The 26,311-nt window shown below is 45.4% G+C and overlaps 1 protein-coding gene across 2 annotated transcripts; it reads right to left on the bottom strand.

Annotated features, from left to right (window-relative positions):
* GNL3L (G protein nucleolar 3 like) lies at positions 1-24,805 on the bottom strand. Of its 2 annotated transcripts, none has more exons than XM_039851439.1 (16): positions 24,659-24,805; positions 21,753-21,813; positions 16,329-16,369; positions 15,286-15,381; positions 14,439-14,555; positions 13,595-13,678; positions 13,295-13,430; positions 12,269-12,372; positions 10,416-10,560; positions 8,191-8,278; positions 7,499-7,673; positions 7,269-7,411; positions 6,838-6,974; positions 5,265-5,392; positions 2,180-2,384; positions 1-340 (listed from the first exon to the last, which is right to left on the bottom strand). In XM_039851439.1, exons 2-16 carry the CDS (start codon positions 21,769-21,771, stop codon positions 258-260), a joined length of 1,701 nt encoding a protein of 566 aa, XP_039707373.1. In that variant the 5' UTR covers positions 21,772-21,813; positions 24,659-24,805; the 3' UTR covers positions 1-257. The 2 variants fall into 2 exon arrangements, with proteins under 2 accessions (XP_039707373.1, XP_039707374.1); XM_039851440.1 differs by having other exon boundaries at positions 7,595-7,673.
* Between the last annotated feature and the right edge of the window lie 1,506 nt (positions 24,806-26,311).

Raw genomic sequence — 26,311 nt, 5'->3', positions numbered from 1 at the left:
TTAGCATCAGGGATTTGCTGATAATTTATTTCTCTTGTAAAATAGTAGAAGTTAAATAAAGGGTATTGGGTTGGCAGTTCCAGTCGCTTGGGACTCTTTGGAGAATGCAGGGAATGGTGGCAGGGGGGTGGGGTATGATGGAGGGATTCTTTTAATATGCAGGTACTTCGGGAAGAAGCAAACCATCTCATTTCATCTGTGTTCCCCCATTCCTTTGGAACTGTTCCTTGAGGGGGGAGGGGGGGGAGATCAGTCAATCAGTCACTAGCACTGTCATCAGCGTTGCCAGAGAGGTCGAGGACAGACATCATGGAATCAGACAGCTTACTGGCAAGTTTATCTGCAGATGGAGAAATACAGGCAGTCACTTGTGTGGCTAACTTGCCAACAGGAGGCCTGCAGAAGCTGGCCTACATCTACCTTGGTCTGCACCAAATTCCCAAACTGGTTCACTTACTGCCCTCCCCGCCAACGCTAAACAAAACAACTGGTAGACTGCTGGCAGTCACTGCTCAACCTCATTGGCAGACACATTTGTCGACTTGTGAAATGATCACCCCACCACAGGCTCCTATCTCAGAATGTCAGACTCACTGAGCTCCAAGCATTTTTATCCCTTCCTAGTATCAAAACATCAATTTTCTCTTACTGTGTTGAACTTATTAGCACTCTGCCATTACTCTCAAAGCTCTCGCAGCAAAAGGACAGCATGGCAGCAGAGACTGAATCTGAATGCTCACCTCCCACCCTCCAGCCATACCCTATTGTTCCTCAGGATTCCCCTCAGACATCAACTCCTCCAAGAAGACTTCTCTGATCATCCCTACCCCACTACCATCTCCAGGTTGGCTTAGGTTCCCTCAGTGTGCTTTCAATGCCTTCCTAGTGATCACTCTGTGTCGCCAATGTCTATTTTTTCATTTCCTCCCCAATAAGACCAGGAGTTCCAGGGCAATTCATCTGTGGATTCCCAGGCCTCAGTGTGGAATCAGACCAAGAGTGAATGGTTATAAACACAGCCTAGTTCAAAGTACAGAGCTCATGGGTGGTCAATCAATCCTAGGTTTAATTTTGGCTCCATCAAATACTAGTTGTCTTACCTTGAGTGTGTCACTTAATTACTCGGCCTCACTTTCCTCACATACCAAATGAGGACAAGACTTTTTGCAATAGGTTAGTAAACATTAATATAGCATGAAGACCTAAATGGGCTGGCCATACAACACACTACCATTAAAATGAAGGAGGAAGTTCTTTTGTGAATTGACATGGAAATATCTCTAAATAGATATTGAATGGAAAAATGATATGGCAAAATTGTATGTTCAGTAGACCAGTATTTATATAGAAGAAGAAAACAATATATAGATGTTTGCTTGTGTATCTATCTCAGAAATGAGATATAAAAAATTAATTGGTCACCTCTGGGGGGAGGCCTGGATGACTGGACTGGGGGATTGGAAGAAGAGAGAAATTCTACTATACATTCTTTTGTACCTCTTGGATTTTGAGTATATTGCCTACTGACAAAGTAAACATTATATATAGCTTGTAAGCTTCCAACACATAGAAAGCAGCTGATAAATAAATGGTGGCTATTTGATACACAGACTAGGCTAGTGGTTCTCCAAGTGTGGTCCTGAGGGGAGTAATATCAGCATCAAGTGGGAAGCAGTTAGAATCACAAATTCTCAGTCACCAGGACCAACCTACTCAATTAGAATCTCTGGGGATGGGTCCTAGAAATCTATGTTTTAACAAGCCTACCAGGTGGCTCCAATATAAGCTCAACTTTGAAAACCACTGTGCCTCTAGTTGAACCTCCAGCAGTCCCCAACCTTTTTGGCACCAGGGACCAGTGCTCCTATGAGAATCTAACGCCTGATGACCTGAAATGGAGTTGAGGTGGTGATGCTAGTGCTGGAGAGTAGCTGAAAACACAGATGAAGCTTTGCTCACTCACCCACCACTCACCTCCTGCTGTGCAGCCTGGTCCCTAACAGGCCATGGACTGGTACTGGTCTGTGGCCCAGGGGTTGGGGACCCCTGTCCTAACCCCTCCCTGTCCCCTAACCCTGGCCTTGGGCTGGATACACGGAAGTCCTCACTCAGGAGCCCCTAATCAAGACTCTAGGTGGGCCCTTTTTGGACCACAGGGGGATGTTTAGGTGCTCCCCACCTGTACGCTTCTGTATCTTCTTCTTATTCTTCAAGGCGGATGCCAGAGCCTGGCCCTGCTGCAGGGGGTCTGTCTCCATGATCCTCTGCAGCATTGGGCGGCGGTCCACTGGGCAGACATTCCTGGGGTAGCAGTCCACATTGCGCTTAGCCCACCCCATCTGATGACGATTCGGAATGGTGCAATACCCAGTGAGCTCTCCAATCTGATGAGAGAGAGGACAGCAGTGAGGTCTGGGCCTCCAGAGTACCTCCAAAGACTTCTGCAGAGGAGGCAGGGACCAGTTTGGGTAAGAACAGTGAGCCTGGAGCCATGCAGAACTGAGCTCCAAGTCTGGCTCCACCATAGACTAGCAGGTGCTTAGTTAACCTCTAGGCTGAAGTCTGCTCAGCTGTCAAATGAGGGTAGACAATGGGTAGCTTGCATGGCTTTCACAAGAAGAAAATGAAAAAGAGTTACCTGATCAGTGACAATTGGGATTACAATGATTCTTTGCTCTCAGGTGACCCTACAAGGTCTTGGTCAATTTTACAAATACCTACTGATACCTACTTTGTGCCCAGCTCTGTGTGGGAAGCAACCAGGCTAAAAAGGACACGACCAACCATACTATAAGTCAGAGTATGGTAAGTGACCACCAGAGAGACATAGCATAAGTGACAGAGGTTGAGGGGATGGTGGTGATCAACATACTTCTACTGATAGGAGGGTCACTCCTGACTGAACACTAGAAAAGCACAGAGCATACCTGGGCACCCAAAAGGGTGTCTGTTTGGCTGGAGTAGAAGGTACATGCTAATACTGACAGCTCACTATGTGCCAAGTATCATTCTAAGCACATATACGTATGTGTGTGTGTGTATATATATATATATATATATATATATATATATATATATATATATACACACGTATGTATATATGTATATACATATATATGCATATACATATATGTGTGTATATATGTATATATACATATATATGTATATATACATATATATACATATATATATGTGTATGTATAGTACACATGTGCATAGACACACACATATTAACTCATTTAATCCTTGCAGCAATACTATGACAAGGCACCTAAGGTCAAAAAGCTAGTTAAGCAAAGGAATAAATTAGAACCCAAGCAATCAGGCTTACTTATATATGACTACCTACTACACTACAGTGGAGAAAAGACAAGGCTACCACACTGTGCAACTCTCAGGTTATGTGTGGGGGCGCCATCCACAATACAGCACACCTAAACGGTATCTCCAGGAGTTGTGCAATGAAGTGGCCCTGCTCAGGACCCAAGACCTGAGTCTGGAACTTACAGTACAGAGTAGGGAACTACTATAGGTCTCTGAGAAATAATGGTATGCTCAAGGGCTTAAGGGCTCAGTGAGAAAGGTTATCAGAGGATGGCCTTAAACACACTACCTTCTATCGATTTTCCTGTAAGCACCAGGGGGAACTTTTGAAACTAAGTGAGAATGGGAATGGCATGATTCCTGCCACTGCCCCAGTGCAGACCTCATTGTCTCTTACAGAGCACAGGTGAGGGTTTCCTTCCGGGACTCCCTGCTTCCATCCTGGCCCCTTTCTTCCTATTCTGATTTTTATCCTAGCCACCGGAGTGATAGTTCTAATATACAAACCTGACCACATGGCTTCCCTACTTAAGAAACTCTTCCAGATATTATGTAGCCATCAAAAATAAAAGACAGCTCTTTAAGTAATTAAGTGAAACAATCTACAAGATGAATCTGTAAGTGAAATAAGCAAAGTATAGAATATGAATAGCATGCTAATATTTGAATTAAAGTAGATCTCTGTGTCTGCTTGTATGTATATGTGTATAAAGATGGAATAGCTCTGAAGATGGGACAGACTCAAGTCTGCTAATAGTGACTGCCTCAAAGGAGGGGACAGGGCAGCTGAGAGACAGAAGCAAGAGAATTACTTTACACTATATACCCTTTAGTATCTTTTAAATTTTATACCATGTACACGTAATACCTACTCAAAAAATAAATAAAAAGAAAAAAAAATATTAAATAAACAAAATAGAAAAAAAAAACCTTGACTCATAAAAAAATAACCAATTTTCAGAGTTTTCCTATTCCCCATGGTTTAAAGTCAAACTCAAGGCCTTCTGTGATCTGACTCTGGATTGATCTTTCCACAATTTCACCCCACTATAGCAACCCCACAACACTAATAATTTTCCCAAACACCCTGCTCTCACCCTTCTGGGCCTCGGCATGAGCACGGGCTGAGCCCCAGCCCACAGGCTGCTGCCCCGCCTTGTGCAGAGAATTCTTCAGTCTTCAAGAGATGATGGCACAAGAATCAAGGCCTCCAAGACTTCCCTGACCCACAAGTAATATATGTTAGGGCCCTGAGATCCATGCTCTCCCAGCTGCTGCAACCTCCCCCAGCCTATGTGTCTACCCATCACGGTGAAGATATCTGTGTCTGAAACCCGCTGAAGTGTGATGTCCTGAAGGGCAGAGATGGGGAGACTGGTAGAAGGAAAAGCCTCCAGGAGTCATAGCAGAGTGGATTGATTTGATCCTATAGGTGCCGGGAAGCCATGAATAAGGAAGATGATATGGTCAGATAGGGCCATTAGAAACCATGTACCCAGGTAAGAGAGGACTGGAAGCTTAGACTAGGGTTACAGGAATGTTAGAGAAAGAGAAGCTTCTCAAGAAATTTAGGAGGAAGAAGCTATGAGACTTGATGACCAACTGTGTATGGGATCCCAGATACCAGCTGGAAAGAAGGAAGAATCAGGGATACCCAGGTTTGCAACTTGAACAGCTGGGTAGCTAGATGGGCATACCTGTTCTCTGAGCTGGAGCCAGGCTGGGAAAGTTGCTTGAGAGAGCATGCCTTCTCTTTGGACCTGCCATTTCTTGGCAAAGGATGTACCCCATCAGGGAGCCCACAGGAACAAATGAATGACCCGTATCTCCCCACCATTATAGGCAGACTTCATGGGAGCCAGGTGAAAGGGACTGACCACTTCCCAGAGCCCTGGGTTTCCATAAAGAAGAAGATTGCCATAAAGAAAGGAGACAGGTACCTTATACACAGTGGTTTTATTTTCCATGGCATCTGCTATTTTCACCATCGGAGAATGGAGCCACTTGATATCCATTTCGAGCGGGTCCATGTCACCCAACAACTCATCAGATTCTCCAGTGGCCAAGCCTTCAACACAACCAACACCACTGTCAGGGCTCCTCCCTGCTGCCAGCCCCCTGGGTCAGGCCTCAGTGGAAAGGATATATGGATGCTGCCCAGGGGAGTTGGGAGGGAAGGTACTTTCATTCCTGCTAGGAGGCCACATGACAAAGGATCAAGGGCATGGGTTTTGCAGTAAGGCACTCGCCCTCTGGGAGCTGATCTTGGAGCCTCAAGTTTCTCATGTGGAAAATGAGACTGCCACAAGCCCTATGACATAGTGCTGCTGTGAGTCACAGCAGAGGACTACCTGAAAAGCACTGAGCTGAAACACTGTTCTGTACATGACAACCACTGGGATGCCCCCTCCAGCACCAGGCTTCTCTCCCTCTCGTTATGGCCCCTTGCCTGAAGCTGGCCTCCACCGCACACCACAAATGCACCCATTGCCCTATGCCCATATCACCTTCACACCTGCTTCTAAACTGTCTCTTCCCCTTCCCTGGGCCTCTAATCCTTAATCACTTTTCAAGATCCAACATTATTCAAGGGCCAACTCCTCTAGGAAACTCTCACCAGTAAACTTCTCAATTTCCCAGACCTCCATCTTTTTGCCCAAGTGAATTCTCGGTGATGGAGTCCCTCTTGCCCTCACATGTAGCCAGGTCAAGCATCATCATAAGAACGGGAGTGGGAATTCCTCCCAACTGCCTACTTGATAAAAGAGGAAATTAAAGTTCATAAAGGGGGCTGACTTGCTCGAAGCCACCTGGAGAATAATCTCTAAAGCAGGCAAGTCTTCTTGTCCTCATTTATAATCCAAGGATACCAAAAGGCCCAGGGAAGGAAAGGTACTGGTCCTCAAGAGAAACAGAGAAACTAGGAGACAGTCCAGCCAGGGCTTTCTGCACTACCCCACAGTGTCCACAGACAGGCCCAGAGAGCACCAGGTACCTTTTCTTGGGTGGGGTAGAGAAGAAAGGAGGGCTGCAGATGGTAGTATTTGAAGAGAACAAACTTCTTTCAGGAGTTTCTGAAAGCCACGTGGCTCAACAACAGCTAATACTTACCAAGTAAGTACTAGATATATTCCAGGCACTGTTCTAAGTGTTTTTACATATTAAATAATGGGTGAGTGCTATGGTCCTCATTTTACAAATAATGTTATTAAGACATTGCCTCACCCACCAATGGAGGTGAGAATGAAAATCTAGGAATGGACATGCAGTGGCTGAGGCAAAACCTGAGGCAATGTGAAAGAAGGGGTTTTTGAGAAGTATTGGTCCACTCCAGGCCCCAAGAGATTGGGAAAGGTAGCTCGCATTTTCTGAGCACTTCACTGTGTACACTACCAAAGCCAGAGTAGGGAAAAGGCAGGGGACAATCAAACACGAGATTTGTTGTCAGGTCTATGTGGCTCCACTAGTGCAAGACCAAGTACCAGGCAGTCCAGTCCACTCGCCGTCACTTACATTCCATGGTGTCTTCATTGGCCTGCTCGGTATCCTCAATGTCGAAGACCTCAGTCATCTCCTTAACGATCTCAGCACTGAGATGGGTGGGCAGAGTGTGGGTGGTGGGTGGTAGTGTGTAGAAGCTGATCTTCCCACTGCATTGGGAGGTGGGAAGAAATTGGTGGTTATGTCATTAAGAAAGCAAATCAAAGAGAGAATGAGTTCCCAAGTGAGAAACAGTGAGGAACAACAAGCAAACCCAGCCAGCAGATTCTGAACAAGATGTTGAGTTGCTGGATAATCACTGGCCATAAATTCCTGCACAAGATGTGACCTGATGCCTCGGCCTTCTCCTGCCCTGGGACCCAGAAGTCAGGCTGCCCTGCCACTGCAATGAAAACAGATGAGTCCTTTGTGGAGCCTCACCCCTACCCCTAACCACTCCTCACCTCACCCAGTCAGCCAGGACCGCTTTGGCTGCCTCCTCCTGACTGTATATGCCTCCCTTCTTCTTCTTCCCCAAGCGATGGGCCACCGCAGTCAGAAAGTGCTCAGTGGTCTGGAACTCTGAGATGCCATAATAGTTGGATACCTGGTGAAGAGAGGAAGAAAAGAAATAGGGAAGAAGAATGAAGGACCCTTGGAGTTGGGTAGGACACGAGCCAAGAAACCTGCGCACATCCTCCAGGTTGCAGCGTTGCAGGATGGTCTCCACTGGGGTCATGGGGTCTGCCAGCTTCTGCACACGGACGCAGTTGCGCAGGATGGTGCCCACCTCCGAGTTGGGTCCTGGGACAATTCCTGGGGCATCCAGCAGCCTGATGAACTTATCCAGGTAGACCTCCTGCATGAACCTAGACAGGAGGACATAAGAGAGGACATAGGACACTGATGAGCCTGGGTGTGTCTGGCATCCTCTTGGCCTCAGGCACACAGCTAGGAGAAGGGATGAGGGGTGAATGGAATAGAGATGAAGATAGAGAGATGTAGGGCCAGGGGCTCTGGGACCGTACAGACCTGGGATTGATTCTATCTACTCTAGCCCCTGCCATTGGAGACTGAGCTATAGGATTATGGACCAGCTTCTGACTGTGAGACTTGGGTGTTTCACCTAGGAAGCAGAGCTGCTTATTCATAGCCCAATCTTGCATGGCTGTTAGGAGACTTCAAGGAGCCAATAAGGGAAGCACCCAGCTGGGTGCCTGGCCCACATCTACAGTGTGCCAAGTAACTGTAGGCTAATAATGAGACTCCTGTGCCCAGGGAAGCATCAGAGGTTCATCCAAGATAAGGAAAGGGGCAGGGGCTGAAGGCATGAGAATTAGGGGAATGGTAGAGTCAGTGGAAGTGGGGAAGCAGGCAGGTGCTTACTTAGTGACACCAGGAACGGCTCCCACACTGCATGCACGGCTGCGCTTCAGGCTATTGATCAGGCTGCTCTTCCCAACATTGGGAAGGCCTACAAAGGAGTTAACAGATGGTTCAGGGCATAAAGGGCCCTCGGGAACATTTGGGCAAGGCTGTTTGTGGGAAGTCCAGGCAGGGACAATGACCAGGCCACAGGAAACCCAAAATCAGAGTCTAGCCTCTTGCCTTCCCACCCCAGGCCCTGATCAACCCCCTACATGGCCTTTTTACCCCTCCGCTCCATTTGTGAGCACACTGGGTAGTCTCTCTCTCTAGACGTGACACTCACCTCCCATCTACAACCAGCCTGGGAAAGGTGCTCAGTGCAAGGCCTCTGTGACATGATCCAACAGAGGGTGGACATGGGAAGTGTCCACGAAATAGAGAACCATCTATCCTGGTGTGTAATTCGCTAGGGGGTAGGGGCTCATCTCCAGATGTCCTCCTTTCTGAGCAGCTGTCTGGCTATGGTGTTTTTCCATTTGGGCATCTTTGAGCACCTCCGTCCCTGGGTCTCTCATTCTCACCATTCTCCTTCTGTGTGTCCTAGAATTTACATATCTACTGCCCTCTCACAGATGTGCCCATGTGGAAGTCTCTACACACCTCTCCCTCCATATGTCTCTTGGTCTCTTGGTCTCTTGGTCTCTTGGTTGCTCTCATTCGAAATATTACTGCTTTTTCCATTTTTGTCTTTCTCTCCCATTCAGTCTTTTTCTCTATCATCTTTCTTTCTCTGTATATCTCTGTATCTAAGGATCAGTCTCTCTGCCGGTTTGTCTGTCTCCATTCTGGCCACTGCCCTTTCTCCTTTTCTCCCCACCCCACCAATTCTGCCTCTCTTTATAATTCCCTCTATGTCAACTCTGCTCAGTCTTTCTATATACATTCCTTCTCTTGGTAAGCTGATCCCTCTTTCTGTATGGCCCTACGTACGTGTTTCGCTGTGTCTCTTTTTCTCTCTCCCTGTGTCTACCTAACACGCTCCCTCCTTTCCTCTCTCTCTATGCATATATTATGTCTTGTCATAGATATGTCTGTATATTTGTCTCTGTGACTCTGCGTGCATGGCTGTGTCTGAGGGCTTAGTGTATCTAGGCACGTGTGTGTCTCTCTGTGGCTCTATATGCTTGGAGGAAGCAGAGTTGGGGTGAGTGTGTGGGAAGGGCTTGGTCTGCATGTGTTTTGCCCCAGGGTCTGTCTGTCTCTAGATGTGCATCCTCTGGATCTATACTTGTCTCCACAAATGTGGATCTGCATATGTTTGTGGATCTGTATCTATGTGCAGATCTTATGTGTGTGTTCCTCTGTGTCTCCATCTTTGTTCCAGTCTGTTTCTAGATGTATCTCTCTGAATCTGTCTCTCTATCCGTATGTTTTTGTCTCTCTCATTCTTTAAGTATACGTGTCTGCCTCTCCATATCCATGGGGTGTCTCTAGCGTTCTTGTGTCTATCTCTGTAGGTCTCTGTGCACATCTATCTCTATGTCCCTTTGGTATTTTTCTGTAAATATCTCTGTTTCTCTGCATGCTTCTGTCATTTAAATGTTTCCCCTTTCCACTGCCCACCAAGCCTGCCATCTGGCTCCCCAGTTTGTTTTGGGTCTATTCAGGTATGTCTATCTATACTTTTTTCTCAGCGTCCATCTATCTCTTCAGTGTCTTTGTCTCTTGGCTTTACTTCCTCTCCGTAATGGCCTACCTCCGCCTCTCTCCATTTCCCCTCTTCCCATCCCACCATCCTTCCCTCAGTGCCCTGGGATCCAGACAGGCCCAGGTTTGAGCCTCAGCTCTGCTTTGCCTCACACAGGGCTGAGCCCCTCAAGTCCCTTTCCCTTCTTTGGGCCTCAGCATTCTTACCTGTAAAAGGGAGATGTTCACTGCTCCCTCCCACAGCTCTGGTAGAATGAGAAGGAGCCAACTCCAAGCCTAGCCCTGTACATTTGACCCACGGTTCTAACACTCGACACATGGTGGTGATTCTGAGTATGTCTTCCCCACAATCACCAATACAAATTACAAGTCACAAAACCCTTCCTTAACTGCTCCTCTCTTCCCCACTAAAAAGGTAACAGAAAATTCCCAGGATCCTTTCCCCCAATGAAGCCCCTGTGCAAGGGAAGAGCCTGGGCCCCATGACTGCCCCCAAGTTACCCACAACGCCTACACAGATATGGGTGCGTCATTACCCACAACGCCTACACGGATATGGGTGCGCACTTCACCAAGGCGGCAATAGTTCCCCAGAACCCTCATGAGGTTTTCAGCTCCAAAGCAGGCTCTGCTTTTCAGCAGTGACTCAGAAGCCTGCTCCACTGGCACACTGCAACGACTCTAGAAAATGAGGGGCATTACAGAAGAGGCGTCAGGTGAGAGATGTGATATGAGCCCAGATTTCCAACTTTCAGAGAAACTTTCAGGGTCTGCCTGTGACTGAGATCCCCAGCCCAAAGTGAACGACTTCTCACGCAGGTCCTAACACCTGCCATTTCCCTGCGCTCCTCAGAGGCCCATAAGCCCTATTGTTCCACTATCTTTACATCTCTAGTCTCCTCTGTCCCTGCCTCTGCCTAGACACGTTTCTTGCCTCCTTCAGTTGGGGCAGAATGGCATCCTAACCTCTAGACAGGCCAGGTTGGAGTTCTAGCTCTGCCTCTCACAAGTGTGTACCCAGTAAATCCTGCTTCCCTTCTCTGGGCCTTAGTGCCCTCCCTGCCTACAAAGGGAAGAAACAGTGCCTGGCCTACACACAGCCTACCTTCTCTTGATTCCTCACACAGGACAAGGCCATTCCAACCTCCATCTCTTAACTCCTGATGCCACCTCCTCTGCCCAGAATGCCCTTCCATCTCTTCCTCTTTCCTTACTTACTCACCACAGCATTTCAAAATAGAAATTAACCTAAATATCCATCAACAAGAAATAGGTTAATGAGATATATCCTTCAAGTGGAATACAAATTAGAGAAAGCTGTTAGCAAAGGATGCTTACCACATTTTTGCCATCGAAAAGGCCCAAAATTTTTTAATTAGGTATCACGTGTCTTCCAGATTAGCAAAGATTAAAACATTTAATGATATCGAGGGGAAAAGGCCCTCCCACACATTCATCTGCCCCACTGGCGGGAAGATAAATGTTAACGCCACTTTGAGGGGGATGCAACTTGTCAGTGTCTAGGAAAATATAAAATGTATAAAGCCTATGACTCAGCCACTCCACCTCTCAATACCTAACCGATACAAACACTTGCCCATGGGCCAAGAAGACATGTGCGAGAGTGCATGCTGAAGTACTGGTTCTAACAATTAAAAAAAAAAACTGGAAATTAATTTTAAGCATCAAAAAGGTAGATCACTACACAAAGATATTCAAGAATAAAAAAGCAAATTGCATGATGACACGTATGATATCCCCAAACACTATTTACTCTGCCTAGACATACAAAAAAAACCATCTTGAAGGATACACACTAAACTGAAAATGGTAGTTATCTCTGGATATACATGGATAAAGGAGACTGAAATTAGGGGTACTGGTGAAAGGGTATTTAAATTTTACCTACAATTGTTTTTATTTTTTCTATTTTTTAATAATAAATTTTAGACTTGGTACAAAACTGCAAAAATGTCCCCGTTTCTCTCCCTAGAAGCAACCAATGTTTCTGTATACTTTAATATTTTACAATGAAAAAGTATTTGTGTTAATTATATAATTAGAAAGTAGTGTGGTGTTTTAAAGAGAAAAAACAAATAAAGGTATATCTTTTTAAAAATCATCAAATAGTTAACTATATTTTCCAAATTTTCCATAGACAGTATGTATTACCTCTACATCTGGAAAAAAATGCTTCCTGAAGAACAATAATATAGGAAAGAGTGAAATGAAACTAGTACTAATCAAGTCATCTAGTAAAGCAAAAAGCTCAAAGTTGAAGGCCCAGTTCAATTACCAAAGAGCTGGAGTCCCCAGTTCAAGTCATGATCCTCCAACCCTGGCCCCAGACTACCCTGAGAAAGTCTAGATGCCGCTGGCCCCTGCTTACCAGGTTTTTGACCTGATGCTGGGTGCTGGCCTTGAAAGCCACAGTTGGCAGCTCATTCTGAAGGTAATCCAGCCACTTCTCTATAACCTCCTTCGGGACCAGGTCTGGGGAAAATAGGAAAATAGGAACAGACAGGACCGGTAAGGAGAATACCACCTCGATGGCTCACTCCAAAGATGCATCTACCCACACCCAAGGCTAGTCCCACCCCCGCCAACAGATATCTCCCTGGCCCTGCCAGTCCCTATCTAGTCCCCAGGTTAGAGTTAGAAAAAACAGTCTAGTCTAGAGGACCACTTGGCCCTCCCTGAGGGACCTCTGTTCCCTCAGGGGGAACAGGCAAACTAGCTATTTGGTCCCAGATGCCATCCTTCCAAGGCAGGGTGCCCAGGGTGCCAGAGGCCTCCCAAAGATTATATGTCCCAAACCCCCTCAGGATCATTCTAGTTTGGACCAAATGTCAAGAATAACTTGAACTAGAATGGCTACCATTTATCAAGTACTGACCACACATATACCAAGCATTTTATTATTAACTCTCACAACAACCCTGTGAAATTGGGACGATCACAGCCCAATTCATAGCTAGAGAAATAGAAGCTCTCAGGTGATATAACTTGTCCAAGATCCTAGAGAAAACAGCGAAACTGGGATGAGACCCAGACCTGAGTGACTCCTGAGCCCATGTGCTCTCCTGCCCTAGTCTTTGGGTTCCAGTGTGGAGAAGACAGAAACCCTCCAGGGTTGGCCATTCACAGATAAGGCTCGAAATGATAAGAACAGGGGACTGAAAGGCAGACAGGCTTGGATTCCACTCCCAACTTCCGCTACACTCCATATGTGTATATCTTTAGACAAATGACTTCACTTCTCAGATTTCTAGCTTTAAAAACTGGAATAAAAATTCCTACCTTGAACAACTGTTATGAATACCACTGAGTTGCTGGGTCCCAGGGTCCAGTCTGAGCTAGTCTTTTAAAAAGGCCTAGTCCCTGCCCTTCCTTACTCAATCCTGCCAACACCCACCAATCTTGTTCAAGACCAGGACCAGCTTCTTGTTGCCTTCTGCCTGCAGGACAGCCTCCTCCATTTGGAAGCAACGGCAGCCCAGTGGGTCTCTGGCATCCAGGACTTCCAGGATCACATCAGAGTATTCCACCACCTGCAGGGCAGAGGACAGGGGAGGAAGGCAGGGAAAGGACTGGGTATCAATCATACAGGTCTGTGAAAGTAAAGGTCTCCATTTCAGTCAGGAAAAACAGAAATGGAGAGATGGGACCGGATTGGTGCCCTCCCTAAAGGGCCTTAGGAAATAGGTCCCTGTACCTTACGGAACTCCTTGTAATAAGCCTTCCTTGTGGCCTCATCATCCAGCTGAGGAAACATATTTAATTCCTGCAAAACTTCCTCCTAAAGGAAAAAAGAAGAGAATGGTCCACAGGAGGAAATAGAAAGAGAGCCAGGGCTTTAGAAACCATGGGAGGCTGAGAGAGCCATGTGAGTCCCAGCCCACCAAAGAGCTGACCAGCCACCAAAGCTTGGAATTGGAAGAATGGACAGACCCATATGGTACGTATGTGTGCCTATGTGTAAGTGTGTGTTCAAGCACCAGCTAGAGGCCTGAGTATGCACATGGGTATGTAAGAGATAAACACGAGAGGAAGGTGTAAGAAAAACCATCTATGGGAGACATGGGATGGGGAAGGCAAAACATGTACTTTATGTTAGAAAAGGGACTACGAGTTGGAAAGTGAATTTTTTGTGAGACAAGAATATATGCCACGAAGGCAGTAAGAAGTCTTAGAAGAAAGAGGAGATCCCCCTCACATATACTTCTTTCTAACCCTCCCCTCATACTCTCACTCCCTCTTCTCCCCCTGTCCTATTGTGCTGTATCTCCCCACTCACAGTCTTTGGGTTCCAGCTTGAGAGAAAAGGACCTATCTTGGGTTGTCCAGACACAGAAAAGGCTCAAAATGGCCCTTTACCTCCTTCTCATCCTCCCTCCCTCTCTCTGTCCCTACTGTTTCCAATCCTCTCTGCACTAAGTCTCTATTTCCCTTCCAACAATCTCATACCCTTTCTCTTTTCCTTTCACAGAGCAACAACAAAAGATGCTTTCGAGCAAACCCACACCAATCCTACCCAGGGGCAAAGCCTGCTCTCTTACCTTGCGCTCAAACTCCTCTTGGCGCTGCTGGACATCTTGACAGTAGCTCTCGATGGTCCTGTGTCTGTGTCTCTCTTGCTCTCGGGCAACCTGCTGCTTCTCCCTCATCTCCTCAATCTAACAAGTGAACACACACCGGGACTGCAGCTGACTAAGTCTGCAGCCTAAGGAAGGGATGGGAGACCGAGAGTGATAGGGAGTGAATGACAGATAGGAAAGACTGTAACATGGCAGAGATGGGAGGAGCAGAGATAAAGGGAGAAAGCAGGTATCACAGCCGGGGATAAGAGGTTTGAGAGAAAGAAACAGAGAGATATGGGAAGGGAAAGCAGAGCAGAGAACAAAAAGAGGGCATGGGAAGCTGAGAGAGAATGTTCCAGGTAGAAGGAACCCCTTAAGACCAGAGGGGAAAGAAGACAAGGTCGTGAAATGCTCCATCATTTAAAGAGCAGGAAGAGAGACTGGAAAATAGGAAGGAGGACATCCATGAGAAATGACGAGAAAGTCAAAGTCAGAGTGTTTCAAGGAAAGCTTGGTCTCAAACACAGAGAATTCGAATCAGATGAGGGACAAAAACTATCCATGAGTCTGACGTCAGAGAATACACTGGTGAGGCTGGCAGGGGCCGTTTCAGTGGAGCAGTGAGAACATAAGCCAGCTGGTAATGGACCGGGAGGTGTACAAATGGAGACACTAAATCAAGTATCAAATCAACCACTCTCGCTTCCCCCTTCCACAAATAACCTCAACAATCCTAACCATTCTGGCCTTTAACCTTCCATTTACCATGTCTGTGGACCTGGCAATTAAGCCAGGCCTTCACTCTCCTCCAAGGTAAAGGGCTTACCCTCTTCTTCTTTAATTCAGCCTCCCGGCTGGCATGATCATTGGCGTGAACAAACTGGAGAGTAGAGGCCACCTTGGAGGTTGCTTTTTTCCCATTCTGCTTTGCAGGATGATCACCACACAAGAGAAAAAAAAATCTATCAGAGTTAATAAACCCAAGGAAATCACCACTCCTGGGGGCGTTAAAGCTGCTCAGAACTGTAGTCATGGGGAGGTGGGGTGGAGGGAGGAGAGGAGTAAATAAAAAGAAGGGCCCTGCCCCAGAGGTATGTGCATCTGGCTAGAGAGAAACCCTCCCACCCCTAGCCAGGCAGGGACTACCTGAAGGACCTCAGGAAAGGGGGTGGGGCAACTGGGAAGGTTTCTCAAGTAAAGGCCGAGGGAAAAGCTAAACATTTCTCAAAGTGTGGTCCTTGGACCAGCAGCAGCATTGCCTGGGAACTTGTTAGAGATACAAATTCTCAGATGCCACAACAGACCCCCTGAATCAGAAACTCGGGGGTGGGGCACAGAATCTGTGTTTTCACCAGCCCTTAAGGTAATTCTGGAAACCTGGTTAAGTGTGAGAACTTTAACCATGCTAAAATTCGAGAACCACTGCTCTAGCCCAAGTCTTACTTGTCCACATCTTTTCTAGTACAATCAGGAGATCCAGGAGCTGGGGCTGAAGAGTATATTTTGGACTTCCTCCTCCCCATGAGTGACAGGGAATTGGGACTTAGAGAGACTCAAGTCCCAGCTGTGCTACCTTGAACCTAGGAACTTTCTCACTGAGGCTCATTTTCTTCATCTAAAAAATGGGACAATGACAATTTACTCGACTAAGGCAAATCAAGCACAAAGCAGTATATGGTTTGTGGTGTAAACTTAATAAATGCTGCTGATTCTCTGCTGCAGCCAGATGTGCTGAGTCCAATGTGATATAGTCTGTCTAGAGTCACCCAACATCTACTGGATTTTGTGGGCCTCTTCTAGGGCAGGCAACCTGTTCCTGACCTTACTCCAACAATGGGCATACCTTACCTGAGGGTAGGGCCAACTCACCTTCTTATAACCTTTGGAAACTTTGCCTGGCTTCTTATTTTCTACAAAAAAAAAAGCTGTTATTCATCCATCCAACATTCGTTGACACCTTAATCAAGGCCAGGCCACACTGGGAACCTAAAGACTCCTTGGACACATTGTCTGTCTAGGCCCAGCATAAGACAGACACATAGAGTAACAAACACAGTTTTAAAAAAAAAAAAAAAAGACTGGATATAATGTTTGGGGAATTATTTCGATGCAAACTGAAACAATCCTTAAGGGAATCCTGTGAAGACCTGTGTTTATGACTCCTCTCTTTCCCCCAACTTCTCAGGGGAGGCAACTCAACAATTTTGGCACCAGGCTGAGGTGGAAGACTGGCAGCATAGAAAGATGATCTAAGGAGTCCCACTGGCTAAACCAGAGTAGATGCCCTCAACCACATGGGGAGGGAACTGCCCCATCATGCCAACCCTGCTCAGTCCACTGCCTCCAAAGGGACTTGCCCTATTCAGCTAAACTGCAGCCTCGCTTAGATACAAGAAGGAGAGAGCTCACCTCCTCCAATCACGCCTTAACAATGTCTAGAAACTTAAGAGACCTCTCCCTTCCTTCAATGAGAAGTCCCATCTGTCATCCCCTTCACAGCTGGCCTCTTGGGGAAGAATGGCTTCCCTTAATTCCCACCACCTGCAAGGGGGCTAAAGGAATTCCTAAAGGGGGAGATTTAGGAAGGTCAAGGTATATACAAACAAATATAAGAGTAGCTTGAGATTATCTGAACGGGCTCATCAATCGCATCATGTGGTTCACACTGAAGCAGAGTTAATGTAGGAAACAGAGAATTCAACTACTACAGTAGTCCTCCCTTATCCACAGGAGATATGTTTCAAGACCCCCAGTGGATGCCTGAAACTGCAAATAGTACCGAAACCTATATATACTGTTTTTTCTTATATTTACACACCTTTTCACTTAAAGGAAGCACTTTACGGCTCCTCTTTGGCATATCTGAATTGCCAGCATCACTATTCTTCTGCTTTAGGGCCATTATTAAGTAAAATAAGTATTACTTGAACACACGCACTGCGATAGCATGACATGGACCTAGTAACAGAGAGAGCTAAGTGACTAATAGGCAGGGAGTGTCTACAGCATGGATACTCTGGACAAAGGGATGATTCATGTCCTGAGCAGGACGAAGCAGGATGGCGTGAGATTTCATCATGCTACTCAGAATGATGTGCAATTTAAAACTTATGAATTATTTATTTCTTGAATTTTCCATTTATTATTTTTAAACCACAGTTGACTGTGGGTAACTGAAACCGCAGAAAGTGAAATTGCAGATAAGAGGGGTCTACTGGACTGCAGATTCTTAAGGAGAGTCAAGATACTTCAAAGGAACTGTGTGAGAAAAAGTTCCCCAAAACCTGACATTGAGTAAAAATTCAATAGATGTAGTAAAAACAGAACAGACATCACTAACAATAAAATTAATAAGCTGGAAGACCAAAAGAAGAGCTTGCTTAAAACAGAACAAAAATCCCCCTCCAAAAATGTAAATTATTAATAAAATTAGAAAATGGAGAATGAACCCAGGAGAGTTATTATCTAAATAACAGGAATTCCTGAAAGACAAAAAGTTAGAAATGGAAAAGCAATTATTTTTTTAAATAATAGATAAAAGTTTCTTTAGTTGAAGACAGGCTTGTGGTTTCAGATTAGACAGACTCGTGTAGCACCAAGATTAACACAAAAGACATAACCTGGGCATATCCTGGTGAAATTTCTGAACTCCAAGGATAAAGAGAAAAATCTTATAAACTCAAATGGAAGGAGTTTCTAACAAAGGCAAGTGAGGCAGACAGCCTTCTCAAATCTACAACTCTGAACACTTAAGATAGAAGAATAACCATTACAAAGTTCTGAAACAAGGGACTGTGTTCCAAGCTAAATTCCTATACCTGGCCAATAGATCACTCTTACATGAAATTTAAAAGACAGACATTTTCAGATACGCGAAGATTACCACCTCTATTCCCTTTCTGGTAAAACTACTTGAGGAAGTACACCAGCAAAAATAAAATTAAATCACAATAAAGATCTCGAGCTAAGGCAACAGATAATAGTGTGCAGGAAATCTATTAAAACTTACCATTGAATCTTTAAAAAAATGCTACTAATGTGGCTAAGAACTATGATACATATCAAGAAAGGATTTTTAAGATCCAGAAAGCATATAAGGAAATAGCTCAGAATTAAAATGCAAAATTATTTCACAAAATCCAGGAATCAAGCAATAGGGGTTGTAAAAGCAAAAGCATGAAAATATGCTAAAAGTCTCACTTTGGGAGAGTAGGATAAAAATAGTTATTTAACTTTAGTAAAGTGATAGAGAAATTTAGGTTTAATTATGTTTGATGTCAACATAAACGTAATTACCAACATGACTTTACTGGTGGTGGATTTTTTTAAACTTGATCAATTTTTTTAAAGTAAATAAAGGAATAATAAAAAAATATAAAATAAGATTGTAGCAATTAGATCAAACTTATTAGTTATCATAATGAATGTGTATAGGTCAAATTTCCCTGTAACAACAACAAAAAGACTCCAGGTCTCCTTTTCTTCCAAAGTACTCATGTTGCAATGAAGAGAATGTGAGGTTTGGAATGAACCAGGTCAGGCCATTTTACTCAACAATTTCCAACTGCCTAACTTCCCTGGAAACTGAGAGCCTGCGATGGATACAGACATACAATGAAAGAAAATACATTATGTAGAGAGGAGAAAACATCTGCTTCAGCACAAAGGAAGCGGGGAGGAGAGAAGGGCAAGCGGGAGAAGAGGAGAAGGATACATTCATCCCTCACAGCACTGAGGCACCCAGGAGCCACTGTTAATCTGTTTCGTTTTTTTTTAACAGCTTCAGAGAGAAAACAGTTACCATTTTGTAGCCAGCCCGATCTAGGTTCCTATTCTAGCTCAATAACTACCTCGCTATACAACCTTTAAGAATTTTCTTAAAGCTCTATGAGCTACAATGTCTCCATTCATCAGTTCTCACATCAATACACAAGGGCAGATCTCTCATCTCTCATACTCTCACCCTACTACATTCCTTGTACACCTAGCCTGGCACTGACTCCAACACCCATCTTCCCTCTGCCCCTGCTTAAAACTTCCCACTATGCCCTCTGACACTCCTACTTGGGAGATCAGCGCTCCCCTAATTCTTCCATCTCTCATCGGGAACAATTCTCCAACCTCTTGCCTTAATGGAAACTCAGCTCTGAGGACACTGCTTCACCTGCAAGACTTTGGAAAGGTGGCTGTTGTTTTCTCTGGCATATGAATAAGCTTGAGGTCAATAGGTAGAGGAGGTGTCCTCTGGACTCACCATTGCCAAACCAAAAATATTTCTCCCCCTTGTTAAAGGAAAAAAAAAAGGAGAAAAAAAATTCTGCTCTTTATCAGACTGCTGCTATACCTGTCACCCATTAATCTAGTCACTCTCCTTCATTTATTGAAGCACCTGGCTCAGAGCTCTACTTTCGACCTAACTCCTGCCATCATCAACCTGGGTAACTTTGATGAATACTGGGCCCCTTCCAACACTCAGCTTTCCCACTTCTTCGACATCCTCATCTCCAGGGGCCCCCATTCCATGCAGCTACCCACCCACCCACTGCTATGGTGACACCTACGATCATCATCTAACTGCTTGAACTTCAGAAAGCAGTCTCTGTCGTCCCTCTCGACTATCTTCAAACTCATTTGTTCAACCTCCTAAAGACTTCTAAAACACTGAAGCCTCCAGTCTGTTCCTTATCCACCAGCCACTTCCTTTCCACCATGCAGCTTACATTCACAGTCTGTCATTACAGTGGATTATATACACGTGCCACCAATCAATGATGGTTGTAAATCTTTTAAGTGGTAAAACACACCCTCCTTTTTTATTAACCATTCAAAAATGTACAACAGCTGAAACCGTACTTGAACATTCTTTGTAGGGCTCCTCAATAACCTTCCCAGATTTAATCGCTATCATTCCCATTTGGGTCCCAGGTATCTCTAGCTGCACCACACCGTGCCACCCCATCTTCTGCTGCAATCATCCCAGTTACTCATTACATGCTTTAGTTGCAACTTACCATTAAAAGCCTTTGTTTTGTGTGCACATATAAAGTTTTTCTATTCAATTTAATGTCCACCATTTTCCCCACTAATGTAGATGTGTATGATGGCTCTTTAACAGGTTGTAGGGTTCTAAAATAAAAAGGTGTACTTTAAGAAGTCTCCGTCTCACACTTGTTCCCAGCCACTATAGTCCCCTCACTGCAGTAAGAAACCACTTTGTTAGTTTATCAGGCATCATTTGTTTTCTTTATGCAAATGCAAATATATATTCTTATCTCCCCCCATTTTTTCCCACAGGAGGTAGCATACTACGTACTCCTGTCTGCAACTTGCTTTTTTCATTTAACAAACCCTGGAGATCTAATAGTTTTTCCATACAATAGAGTATTTCCATATAATCTTTCCATACAATACTTCCTCATTGTTTTAAATGGCCAGGGCTCTTTTGTATGCATATACTCCCTATAGCCGGCTAAGTATTGTCTTTTTCATCATTACCAATGATTTTATTATTATCTGGTATTTGATGTCTTTAGATATAGTTGATTTTGTTCATTTTTCTTGTTACTTGAAAAAAATAACTTGCTTTTAATATTAACATACCAAAGTCTGATTCATGATGAAGACATTTTTTCTGCTTACATAATGCAAATGCATTGAATTTTTTTTTCAAGCCCTACATAGGCAGAATACAGGGTTACTGGGGTTGCATAATGCTTGTCCAGCCTACCCAGTGTGCCATCCACACTGCCAGGCACTGTTCTAAGTATCTTACCTATTTTAACTCATTAAATCCTCACAACAACACTATTTGGTAGATAAATTAGGTAAATACTATTATTAACCCATTTTGTAAATAAGAAGACTAAAGTTAAGTATCTTGCCCAAGGCTACACAAACAGCAGTTAAGTGAAAGAGCTAAGATTCAAATTCAGTCTGGCTCCAGAGTTCATTCTCTTAACCACTAGTACAATTTATGGTACCAACTTAAAGGTACAACTTAAAAAGAAAAATGTTAGAGCATGTTTAGGGTTCCAGGCAGTGTGATATAGTATTTACTGCTATTCACCTCAGATCAAGTCACTTAACCTTGCTGAGCCTCAGTTTCTCATCTGTAAAATGGGAATGGGAGATAAGGTGAATATTACCTCACATGGAAGATGGGAACAAAACAATGATACCATAGGTAAGACAGAGTGATCTGGTTCATTCTGGGCAATTTTTTAAAGTTGTCATGAAATATTATGAATACTCATTAAAGCTTAGGCTTGGGAGGGGATGGTAAAAGAAACTCACTGTGTCTAAGTTTCATCATGATGACCAGCTTGAGGTAGGTTCAAATCTGCAGGCTTTCCTCCTGTTGGAATGAGGAAAAGAACCAATTTGAAGACAGAGGCATGAAGCCACAATGCCACAAGCCCCTCTTGAGTCCCCAAAGGCAAAATAAAATGTTAAAGAACATGATAAGGAAGCCCTAATGATGTAGGGAGGAGGCAAGAGAATTAAAAATGTTAATCAAGCTACATTCAGAGACTGCAATATGCTGATCAGCCCTGCAGCCAGGCCAGAAGGACACCTGTAGAACAAAGAAAGATTTCTACTGAGATTGCTAACAACCCATTCCCCACACCTGTAGAAGGGAAACAGGAAAAACCAAGGCCTTAAGTGGCTGCCCTACACAAAATAAAATTGTTCATTTTCTATGGCTAAAACCATGCGGAATCTACGAATTAAAGGCTGGGAACTGTCAGCCAGTGGGCCTTTAACACTACCTATTCTTATCTTTTCAAGCTACATACTCTTCCCCTTCCCCTCCCTCACTGTATGTCGATATCAAAGGAAAAAATGGGAACCTAAAGAATGACATATAAACTGAATTCTCTAAACACTAGGCCCCCCTATTCACTGCTTTCCAAGTCTCTCTTGGTCCCTCTCTCACTCTCTGCGTCTGAGAGGAGACCACACTCTGTCTGTGGAGTGTTACCCCTTTTCTAATAAACTTTCCTTTTGACTAACTTTGGCGTGTGTGTTGAATTCGTTCTACACTCTCCACCAAAGAACCCTCTTCTCCCGGTGCAGGATTTGGTCTTCCCTCCACCCTACCCCACCCCGCAACTCAGAGAAATCTGCCCTGTCCTGCATCACTAACAATTAGAGGAACTGGGAGAAGGGGCTATGTTGAACTTGGGGCCTACTATGGCTGAGTCTACACAGGGAAGGCAGTCACACTACCCAAGGGAAGCTAGGTCTAAACCTCTCTTCCTGGGTGGAATGCTTCAATGCATCGGATGAGGTCCTTGATCCTCAAACCTCTACCCTGTAGTGTTACACACTAGGTAAGAAACTCTCTACACTGAGGTAAGGGGTATACAAGGATGATCTTTTTCTACATAAGGTATTAATAGTAACTCTTTCTGAAGTAGGGAGTTCTGTGTCTCATCAACCCTGAAAGGAGGGGAAAAACAAATCCCAGGAGTCTACTCTGGGGAAAAGAGACCTCAGAATAGGGTTTTGTTTTGTTTTAATCTGCATGCCTATGTGGACCGAGGTCAGTGCAAATCTTGGGGGACAGGGGAAAATCTGTGCCTGCCTATGTGGTTGGGGTCTCTTCCTTTGTGATTGGGAGGGACGAGATGCCTTCTGTCCCTCTACTTCAAGGGTGCAGAGGGGCTGGGGAAACTGGCACAGAGGCTGTGTGCATCTCTGCTGCATGGGAGAGAAGGGAGGTTCTGTGGAGTGGGCCTGATATGCCTATTACTACAAGATAACATCAGTGTCACACTAACTAAGCAGGGAATCACGCAGCTTTGCATGAATGGGGTCTGCATCTTGCCTGCTGTGAGTTATTCTAGACCCTTCCATGGGAGATGGGATGAGGATGATGTTTATCTTGTATATGGGTTGACATCAGCAGTGCACTACCATTGAAGGAAATAGAATCTCTGGTTCTCTGCATGGGGGTGGAAGGCATGACAATGCAGTTCTAAATTTAATGCACAGGCCCTTACATTTGGCAAGGGGAGTCCTGTATTTTACACCGGGGAGAGGAGGGGGTCCTCCTCTTTTACAGTGGAAAGAGATCTGAGGTCCTCTACCTTGGGTAAGTGGGGAGCCCATATGGATGTACTGTGGGGTGATCAGTGATGTCACTGCCTCTCAAAACTGCGGGGAGGGGGAGCTGCACCTATCTGTTCCCTTGTAGTCTCTTCTTTGCTACATTTGATGATTCCAAATCCTTTTAGGCGGAGGGGAGGGATGATCTGTGTCTACCTTCAAAGAACAAATCCAAACCCCTTCTACCCTGGGAGCCCCACAAGAGGCAGATCTGACAATCTCTTCGTGGGTTAACGTCTACTGCAGTTTGCTGCAGGGAATTTTGGGGGTCAGGCTTTTATAAATTCAGTAAACCAGCACGTCCTTAAAGGGGGGGTCAGGTCTGATTTTCCACAATGGGTATTCACTCTATAGTCTAGGAGGAGGGGTAAATCTGCATGGTTCTCTGTGGGCTGTAGCTCCTGCCTTCAACCACTGACCGGGATGGGGAAAAGTGATCTACTATCTCTGCAGGAGTGGGGGCGGGGCTTCTGTCAATTACTTAACACGAGGGCGAAGCAGGGAGGGAAGGAGGTTCCCTCCCAGTTTCTGACCTCCTCTATACTGGTGGTCGGGGATGGGGATGGAGGTGGGGCGGGGTTGGGGGAGAGGGGTACGGAGAGGGAAATACATCAAAGCTTCTAACCCCCTTAGGAAGAGATGCGTCAAGTCGGATGTGTGCCTTAGCGCCAGCACAGGTCTGAGCGGTCAGCCTTGTGGGGAGGGAGATAGGTCTCTATACAGGTGAGGTCAACGCCTGTCTATACGTAGAGTGCGGAATGGAGCTTCACTATCGTGAAAGGAGGAGGACACTCGACGCTTCTCCACACAAGTGGGGTCTATGACTCTATACAGTGTGTACGGGGTCTACATCTATCTAAATGGGGTGGGGCCATGCCCCACTACCCAGCAAAAGTGCATTTGGGCGCAGGTCCACGTGCAGAGAGATCCCTGCCCTTCATCTAGGCCCTTTACCCTGGAAGGCTGTAGGCTCCTTATGTCTCTATTCCAAGGTGGAGAGTGCCTCTGGTTTCACCTCAAATGCAGGACCCTTACTGCGCGGCCAACTGGGTGAACGCTCACTACAAAAAGAGGGAGTCGTCTCTTACCTCCACTTCCGGCGTAGATCCACGAGAAGAAGTGAGCTGAACACGCTCGGCCCAGAGGCTGCGCTAGCACGGCTAGGTTCCGACTTCCGGATCCCAGTCTTGCGGCACAGGCTCCGCCCACCGTGCGCCCCAGGGGGCGGGGCTTCGAATTGATGGCTCACGCCTGCCGGTCCCTTCCCGCGGCCGCGCTGGCTCCGCCTCCCAGCTGTCCAGTAAGATAATAAAATAGTCAAGACGGGAGGAGGGAGGTGGAGATGGGGGAGAGGAAGCGGGAGGGGTAAGCGATGGGTTGATTGGTGTGGCCATATAAAATATTTGCAAGCTAGGATCTTCTCTGCGGTCCTCTGCCAGGGCCTAAGTATGCGTGTTCCCGAAATCTAAGAACAGGCGATCACCATGACCGCATCAGACAAAGGTTGGGGTCTGTGCCTTTGTCTACAATGGAAAATGGCGACGGGCTGGGTGTGAGAAAATGGCCGCCTGGGTCACATGTCTTCCGAGTATTTCCCACTTGAAGTGACTTGGTTAGCTGTTCCCTGCAATCTTCCTGGCTTGTAGGGCCCCAGACAAACCCGTAGGCAGCCACCCCCAGTTCTTTCTGCTGAAGGTAAGATCCATGGCCAGGTCTGGGAGCCGAACAACTGGAAGCCTCTCCCACCCGTTTGCCTTCTTCCCCGCCTCCTCCCTCCTTCCCTCAGGTCCCCGGATCGATGTCTGCAAAAGGGAGTGAATTCATATCTCTGGAGTGGAGGCAAGTAAGGATTTCTTTAGAAACCCATGTCGAGCTCCTGACCTGGCTGGAAAATTAGGTCTCCCCCTAACAGTAAATATTAGTCTGAAAATTGTCTTCTTCCTAACAACTTAGTTTCAGCCCTTTCTCTTCCTTTAGCCTAAGTTTAGGAGTGAGGCCAAGCTTCTCTACCCCAAGGGTATGTTCCTCCACCTGTCCCATAACCAAGCAGAAGATGACACCCTCTGCCTAGTCCTACACATTACATGCTCAGGACTCACTGCCCCTCCATTGATGGAAGGCTTCCAATCTCTCACCCTAGAGACACACAAAACTCTGGCCCCCAAACCAGCCCTGGCCACCTTCACCTTTACCCCTGCATTAGCAAATTCTTCCTGTTTCTGTAAAACTTAACCCTTGTCACTTCTAAGAACTTTCCCATCTGAGTTAGAAACCCAAGGCACTTTGTTGAACTTATCACTTAGTACTGTATCATGGCTGTATCGCCACAGGAGAATGAACTCTCTAAGACTAGGTGCCATATATCTTCGATCCTTCAACAAGAACCAGCACAAGACTGGTATAAGGCAGGCTTCAGCAAATGTTTGTTAAATGGGTGAAATTATAGGCCTGCACCACAAATCAATGGGAAATGAACGTTTTAGTAGCTAGCATTGGGAAATTTGGCTCACAATAAAAAAAAAATAAAACTGGATCCCTACTTATTTCCACATAAGAGAATACAGAATATCTTTGTGACCTAGGACAGAGATGGACTTTTTAAACGAAGTCCCAAATGCACAAACTATAATGGAAAAAATTGTAATGAAATCTTTGGTAGAAGTGAAAATTGGTTTTACTCCTTTAGGAAACAATTAGGAAGTATCCAGGATAGCTGACGGTGGCCCTAGGACCCAGCAATT

This window comes from Pteropus medius, unplaced genomic scaffold (assembly GCF_902729225.1).
Source record: "Pteropus medius unplaced genomic scaffold, Ma_sr-lr_union100, whole genome shotgun sequence".
In the NCBI taxonomy this organism is placed as follows: domain Eukaryota; kingdom Metazoa; phylum Chordata; class Mammalia; order Chiroptera; family Pteropodidae; genus Pteropus; species Pteropus medius.
This window is presented reverse-complemented; position numbering and strand designations above follow the sequence as displayed.